Source organism: Limulus polyphemus, unplaced genomic scaffold, assembly GCF_000517525.1.
Source record: "Limulus polyphemus unplaced genomic scaffold, Limulus_polyphemus-2.1.2 Scaffold8986, whole genome shotgun sequence".
Lineage (NCBI taxonomy): Eukaryota > Metazoa > Arthropoda > Merostomata > Xiphosura > Limulidae > Limulus > Limulus polyphemus.
Genome location: NW_013674596.1, coordinates 10,454 through 19,115, shown reverse-complemented (window position 1 = coordinate 19,115; position 8,662 = coordinate 10,454). Strand labels below are relative to the sequence as shown.

The 8,662-nt window shown below is 31.9% G+C and overlaps 1 protein-coding gene across 1 annotated transcript in view; it reads left to right on the top strand.

The window, feature by feature from the left end:
* Window positions 1-3,974: 3,974 nt before the first annotated feature.
* Window positions 3,975-8,662, top strand: part of LOC106475683 (rab GDP dissociation inhibitor alpha-like) — a 10,749-nt gene continuing 6,061 nt past the window's right edge. The window contains exons 1-2 of the mRNA XM_013936362.2: window positions 3,975-4,171; window positions 6,989-7,196. Of these exons, the coding sequence (XP_013791816.2) occupies window positions 4,127-4,171; window positions 6,989-7,196 (253 nt within the window). The 5' untranslated portion in view covers window positions 3,975-4,126. The remainder of the gene's footprint in view (window positions 4,172-6,988; window positions 7,197-8,662) is intronic.

Here is an 8,662-nt window from a genome sequence, read left to right as displayed (position 1 = left end):
CTAGATGTCATAGTTCATGAATAAAGGATATCAAGAAACAGTAGTCCATACTCATTTAGCATCGAGGTGGTGTGAGTAGGAAGCAATCCTACATCAGTCCATGTTCATATCATCCATAATAAATCTAGTGAAAATATTGTGAAACATGTCTTTCAAAGACAGTAGATCATCTGAGGTCATATAGATAATTAAATGTAAGTCTAAATTGCTATAAACATAACTTGAATCTGGTAAATGTGAAAAATGGCATATATTTATGTATTACTTGTTCTAATGTCATTCTTATTTAAATACCATTAATCAAAAAACCACTGATAATTATAAATAAAATTTCCACGAATATGATATCAAAAGTGTTTAAATAAAGATTTTAAGGAGTTTAGAACAAGATGGAGTGGCGACGTTACTCCTGAAATCAAGAGGAAATGTTTATTATTGGATCACACAAATCGTCATAGATGTATTATGAGTAACGACTAAGCCTCCCACTTTTTCACGTTCCAATTCATAATAGTTCAATTTACGTCTCAGTTCATGCTTGTTCCGCCATTTTGCTTAGTAGGATAAATTTATGAACTTGCTTAGCCATTTTATGCAAATTAAATAAGTGTGCGTTTATGATGAAAGGAAGAAAAAAAAGGTGTAATGAATGACTATTACAAGGTATAATATGGTAAATAAGCGTAAGCCTACCTCTTCCAGCTTGACCTCTTCTCCATCTTGTCATGCGACATAAAAAAAAAAAGACATGACTTTTCACCACAGAATGAAATACAAAGAAAAGAATTTTTTTAATCAGAAAAACGCTTAGAAATCAAAATTACCTGACAAAACAAATCGGCATTAAAAATGTCGGTCGCCGAGAAGTAAACATCTGGGGCGCTCGAAGATATATTTATCTTCCTTCGCCCCGCAAGTGATAATTATTGTTTATCTAGAGATTAAGTGCATTAACTATAGCGGAAGGGTAGTTTTGTATAATATTTTGATGTACGAAGTAGGTTAGATAGGCGTGGAGTGAGGTGAAGGAGACAAAGTTTCTGGCAAGGTTGATAAGTAGATGGGAAGAAACAGCTTTTCAGTCTTTGTCCATTGTGAATTTTACAATCTTGCTTGAATTTTTTTATTGGTATTTAAGACTATTCTTGCGTGGACTGGGGACAGTCAGGTAAGTTTACGACCTCTTCCTCCTTCCTTTACTGCTGTTGATATTTTAGTACAGTAAAATACCATGTTTATTACTACATGAAGGTCGTGGCTTGTACCCCGAGCACTAATACAACATCTGACCCCTTCTAAGGCCACATCCATGTATGTAATGCTTTAGTAAACTAAATTTCACTTTGTTAAGTGACAGGTGTACCTGCTTGCAGTAAATGACTTGTTCTTATACTTATAATATCAGTGGTCAAACGAGGAAAATCATGGAGGCATTTTTCAAAATAGAGTTTTGAGGAATCCGTCCATTCAAATGGACAGTTGACGACCGGAGTCCGTTCACAAGTGCATTCAACATTGTAACAGTTTCCAGTTTCCCACCAATTTAAAAATGTGGTCATATAAATCAGAGCGCATGACGAACGCGAATGATTTTCCTGACACCTTTGGGAAGTGGATATTATAGCTAGCAATACATCTATAGTCTCAATTTGACTCTACTTTAAGTGTAGGATTTTCTTGCAAAGGGTAAATGATGTAATGAAATTTATATAACGAGTTGTTTTTAAATTTAAGTAATGATTATTTTCTGAGTTTAGAAAATCCAAAAACGATGAAAAAAATATTGCATATTGAGGGCACTTCGCATCGAAAAAGGTGGGGTTCGAACCCTTGTATCCACAACTGACAGACATTTGTTCAAAGACGTGACGTAGCTCTAGCATGCAAGAGAGATTTCGTCATTTTTATATCACGTGCAGTTCTAGTCGCTCAATAATATTCTGTTTAAGGGATCGTTTCAAATTATGTATATATCTGAGTAACATTTTTTCTATAATAAATCTAGGCCTATAACAAATGACTAATGACTAGGGCCGCATGTGTTTTCAGACTTTTTTTTAAACGCTGAACCATTATTGATGTGGGATTGTGTATGTTTTCTAATGCTTGTCATTTTATTTTCTTCTTTTTTTTTTCAGCGCGGTGGTCCTGGAGTTGTAGATCCGCCAGTCTCCGCCTTAATCCGGCCCTGACTAGTCTTGTGCAACGGCATGGTTAGATTTTGTAAAGAAATATACACCTGCTAAACTTTGCATACTGGCAATTTAGCCTACCAGTTTCATAATTCTCATTTTTACTACATCAAACACAAATATTTCCAAGAGGTGTTTTGGAAAACAAACTAATACGATATTAAGATTCATCGATGTCCGAAAGTATTAAATATTCCATATATGTAGCAAATTTCCAGAAATGTTACGGAGAAAACAAAATTATCTTGGACACAACAGGGAAAACAAGTAAATAAAGTATTCAAATAAAACAAAACCACTTATTTGGACAACAATAAAGTATGCTGGTTCTTTAAGAATATTGGTCGGTATGTGCGGTATTGATACAATTTGGCTGATGGATAAAGGTACGAAGTACATCTGATAACAACGGGGTCAGTAGCAAGAATCATAACGGTATCATAATATGAAACTATTCCATGGACCCAGTACCGTTATCAACAATTTACAGATTACCCACGTCAACTATTATTCTCATTACACATATCCAATGGAAACACAACCCCTAACTCATATTGACTTGCGTTTGTACATTTCTATGTACCACCCCATGAAATGAGTATTACCGCACGCCAAAAGGGCATGACAGGGAAACAGGCCAATATAAGCCAAAATTAACAGTCGTTGTTATATGTAACATTTGTCTAAGTTAGCCCAGGTTTATGGCCTTGATAAAACCGATTAAAAAATATCATCAACAAATCCACGAAAATTTAGAAAACTGCCAGAATAAAACTAAATAAAGATATAAACTTAACTGTTGATAGATGAGCTAAATTAGCAGTTATTTCACCTGCGACGAAAAAACTAAATGTAAAAAATGTCCGCAATTTAAGTTAACCTTAAATTACAAAAAAAAGCGATTAAACTGACCAAAACCAATCTTCAAGTTAAGCTAAAAATCTACATATTAAAGTCAGTTGTTACGAAAATAACTATAATAAACTTTTTTAAAGTTATTTAAGATATATATATACCTAATACAGTGTTGAACTATACAGCTTCTGTATGCTGCGAACTACACGCGCTTCTACATTTAGCTTTTGTCGCAATACATTTGCCCCTAACATAAAAAATATAAAAATCAATAACTTAACTAAGTGTGTTTTCTCGGCCATACTTCTAACTGTGTTAAAGGAAAATGCTACAAAGTGTGCATATGAATACCTGATCATAATACAATATCAGAAAGTAGATAATATCAACAGCAAAAATTCTGTTAAGCCTATTTAAATATTTGTAATAATAATTGCAGTTTTATTTATATTAATGAACACTTGATTTTAGGCTTGTTCATGACAAGTAATGGTTCCCATAACATCAGTTTTCTTTGTTTCGTAGCATCTCTATAATATATCTACACAATAAAGCTTATTTAGTTAAACTAATCACAAAAATATAGACTACACCGAAAAAAAATGTTAAAAATTAGTAAAATTAAAAAAATTCAGCGAGAGCCGCTTACCGCTAATTTATGAAATGGAAACCCATATCGGCGGTGGTTTTTATGTTTTTACTCACATGACGACACTTAATAGAATATAATAAATAAGGTACGAGAACAATGAATTTTTTGTTTTAATAATTTGAAATCCTAAATTTTGCGAATCTGTTTTTTTACCAGACACTTTAATACCTATAACTTTAAAAATATTGGGACATAGTATGTGGAACTATATGTTTCAGCGGATATCGAGGAATCGTCGCATAGGTTTTCAGCGCAGCAGCTGAATACACCGTAAGAAGCATTAATTTGTTTAGCAGTAAAAGCTGTTGCTGTGAGGTGTGGAAAGAATTCCAAGGGGTGGATCTTTACCGAATCAAATTTCTGGTGGTAGTTGTATTGGGATAGGCTTACGGGTTATTAATTTAAAGTTCGTATCAAATAGTACAAAATGGATGAAGACTACGACGTAATTGTTTTAGGAACCGGTTTAAAGGCAAGTTAGCATAAGTGTACTTGTCTACAAGTTGTACAAGCTAACTCTTGGAACTTAGTACTATTAGTAATACCGACTAGTCTACTATTAGACTAGTCGGACTATAGTAATATACTATATAGACTAAGGAGTAAGGTTATAATATTAATAGTAATGGCACTACTAGTAGTAGTGCATTCTACAGAGGACTAGTACTGTTACTTATTGCTAGTAGTAGTAGTAATAATAGTACCAAGTTACTTAATAACACTAAGTATATACTATTAACAATAGACTGTAGACGTGTGCGGTGTAGCCAACATACTGTAGTATGTACTATTACATATATAGTATTAATGTTATTACTACTAAATTTTGTTTCTACTAATTTTATTTTTAAATTCTAGTGCATCCAAGCCTAAACCAAGAACGTTGTTATTAATATTATTATTAATCATCAATTTAATGCTATTGTTAAAACAAGGTTCAGAATCTGCCTTCCAAGTTTCAAAGCATCTATTGAGGCCCTCATTGTTTCATTGCTCATTTGTTTATAAGTTTGGGGGTACAACTGATTTACGACTATCGTTAGCCACCATACATATATACATCTTTGAGTTTGATAGGATGAGTTGGTGAATATTAGTTTTTGAAGTTATAGAAAAATTAATATAACATTGTAAGATGTTTTTCCTTACACTATAGCTTTAGAACTTAGAAGATAGTTTGTGATATTTTTTTATTGATTATATTTGTAACTGTGTTTTAACAGTAGGTATATCTATCATCACAAAATCACATGGATATTATAAACTTACTTGGTCAAAAAAGACCTTAGCATAATTTTTTTTATATTCCTGATGGTAATTTTCCAAGTTATGTAATCTTTTATTTTAAAACTACTTTGAACGTCAGTCCAAAACTGAACATACAGTATTCAAAAAAAGATATATGAGAAAAGGGGATCCTGTGAATAATGTATTTTTAACATGTCGGTTTCCTAATAATTTCACCTTTTCAGGAAACCTTGGCATTAATGCAGTAATAACAAGAAAATAGCTTGTGCTTATATATATATATATTAATTAAGTTGGGTCCATTAATCTTTATCATGATGGTGTATATATCTGTAGGTAACAATATTATTTTGTGTACTCTCAGGATCTATAGTTAACATATCAAATGTACAGTACCCGCTATTTGCCCATCATTATCCATAGTACAATCTGTTATCTCTCGCCTGATCTGAACAGTGCATCTTAAGGTTCTAAAGTTATGAAAAACAAATATACAAGGATATAGTTATAATTAATATGCTAATAATGTCTGGTGTAAATTATAAGTACTTTATAGATTACTTGGTTAGTTTAAAATGTGAAGTTTTGAATTGGGTTGACTTATATTAGGGATGTCATTTTATGTACATCACAGTAGTCAAAGGTTAACAATAATTATAATCAGATATCCTCTGGGTTCTTGATAAACTCGTCGTTATTTAATTTCATAATAATCATATTTTGCCATTGTGTATTCTGAGGGCCCTTCTTTAGTGAACGTGTCATGTTTCGGGTACTATATATTTCAAAATTGTTTATAGAAATTAAATTTTGATGACTGAAAATATGATTCTTTTAAATGTGCTTTTATGTTAGGCTTTGATACTATTAATATTATAACTTAAACTACACCTGATGGTATACTTGGCTTGTTATTGGTGTGGCTGTAAACATTTAGTTTGTAGTTAGTTTGTTTTATGAATCGTGGTAGTAGTCAGAATTTTGGCTGTAGGTTTTCACTTTACTTTCTATAGATTTTGTTTCTACAGAACTTTGATTGTGGTAGGGTAGAGCTCAGATGAGTCAGGGTGTTTATTCACCAGCTGCTTGTAAATACCTAGTTTGAATTATATATATATATATATATAGACATGTCCACGTTCATTTTGAAAGAGTAGGACATGGCTTTTTAAAATCTTCCTGATAGCCTTCAGCTTCATTTAAAAAAATGAATAAATACCATGTACATTAAATTTGTAGTTGCCAATCTTGAATAACGTAATTTTATTATAATATAGGTAGTAAAGGTAATTTTTTTTCTAATTTTAATTTCCAGAACTGTTTTCATTTTTAATGTATATTATTTGCAGCCGGTTTACATGTAGTATTTTTTATTGTGTCTACACGTCATATTAATTTAATTTTACACCTTTTGGTTGTTCTGTAATGGTATGGTTATCACACTAGTACGCGTCTTCGATTAAAGCTCAAACTAATGAAAGTAAACTATTTGTTTGAAGTATTTTTTTTAAACTTCAAATATCAAACATCATGAAATTTCTGTTTGTAAAATTTTATTTGATATTGATATGATGGCGATCCTTATTTCCTTATATTGTGTAGTTTACATGTACTTTGTTGTTTAAATTTTAAGGTGATATTTAAATTTTTTTTTTTATGTAGCTTAACAAATATAGTACTTCTATGGAGCTAGGCTTTAGCTTCCATGGTTCTACACTGGTGGTTTTGTAATATTTCAACATAGCTAAACTTTAGCTTCCATGGTTCTACACTGGTGGTTTTGTAATATTTCAACATAGTTAAGCTTTAGCTTCTATGGTTTTACACCGGTGGTTTTGTAATATTTAAACATAGCTAAGCTTTAGCTTCCAGGGTTCTACACTGGTGGTTTTTTGTAATATTTAAACATAACTAAGCTTTAGCTTCCAGGGTTCTACACTGGTGTTTTTTTTTTGTAATATTTCAACAAAGTGGTTCAAACTTAGAAAATTAAAAATGTTTGTGCATAAATAAAGTTCTACTTTTTACTATACCCTTCTAGGAATGTATTCTAAGTGGAATGCTCTCTGTAAGCGGGAAGAAAGTCTTGCATATGGATAGGAACAAGTACTATGGAGGTGAAAGTGCATCAATCACTCCTCTAGAAGAACTCTTTGCCAAATTCAATATGCCGACAACTCGTTTTGACGAATATGGTCGATCTAGAGATTGGAATGTGGATCTTATACCCAAGTTTTTGATGGCCAATGGTGAGTAATGCTGTAATTGTTGTAAATGAATTTAAAAGTAGTTTGGTATTGGAACACTGAACATTTGTTTGGACAAACTTTTATGGTCAATTGAAGTGGAAAAAATACAGCTACATTACATTACTTGCTATATACTTTCAGAAAGAATCGTGTAGATAATGTTCACGTAGATTTTTACCTCTTCTTTGGTTGCATTTTTCAACAACTTGTTAATGGTTTATGTACATTTGTAGCAGGGTTACATCATTTCATCTATAAATATAACTGATAAACTCTCAGCAGTTCTGAATTGAATGAGCTTATGAGGAAATTATTTAAAAGCCACAGAAACAACCCTGTGAGTGAATACAAAATTTAATACGTTTTTTATATCTTCCCATTTTTCAGCACCTGATGCTTGTCTGTATAGTGGTCAGTAACCTGTAAAGAGCACATCAAAACAGCATCTTATGTGGTCAGTAACCTGTAAAGAACACATCAAAACAGCATCTTAAGAAATTTCTCTAACTTTAACCTTTCCAATTGAAGTTCCAAAAACTTTTGTCTCATGTTAGGATCTTTAAATAATTTGAATTGAACCTTAACTATGTTCTAGTACACTTCACTTGGTACTGTTAAGTTCACTGATGTGAGTCTGTGTGATGGAACCAGTGTAGTCTTGTAAACAACAAGGGTACTTAAGTGGATTAAGAGTATTGAAAATTTTCATTGGCGACATTCTCTTAATGAACTGTTTTAATCTAGAAATGGACATGCATCTTTGTAGAATTGTACACTTGGATAACCCGAGTAAACAAGTTTACAAAGTTTTTTTTTTTTTTTTTATATATATATGTGAAACTTGATTGAATATATAAGGCAGTATTGTTGATATAGATTGTTAGCATTTTAATCCAATGATTGTTTTACAGCCGCTGTCCTGTAAGATTAATAGAATTGCACTTAAAGAAGCTGAAAGAGTGTTCATAATCAACATGCATGTACCTACAACCTAGGTCAGTGTGTCAAAGTTTAGTGTATGACTTTGACACATATTGAGTGATTTACCTCACCATAATATTGCCACAAAGCTTGTTTTGCTAATTAAAACTACTGATATCCTACCAATGTAACATTTCTAATGTGAAAAGTCAGAGTTGTATCTGTATTGATTAACTGAATAAAACAATATAGTTTTCTGTAAACCTATCATAAAATGTATGTTAGACATGATAAATGTTGTTCAACAATTTGGTATAATATACGGTAGTAAATGTTGATCAAGTTTTGAATGTTGCATTTGGTTAAATATTTGTATCTGAAGTCATAACGTTGTTATGACAGAAAAACGTGTTAATAGATTATAAATGTGAAAGCAAGGTGTTTTACGTAAGTCCAGAATGAAACATTCTTTACAACATGCTTTACAGAAGTGACAGTAAATCCAACTATTCTGTTCAAATGCCATGCAAAGCTCTTGCAGTAGC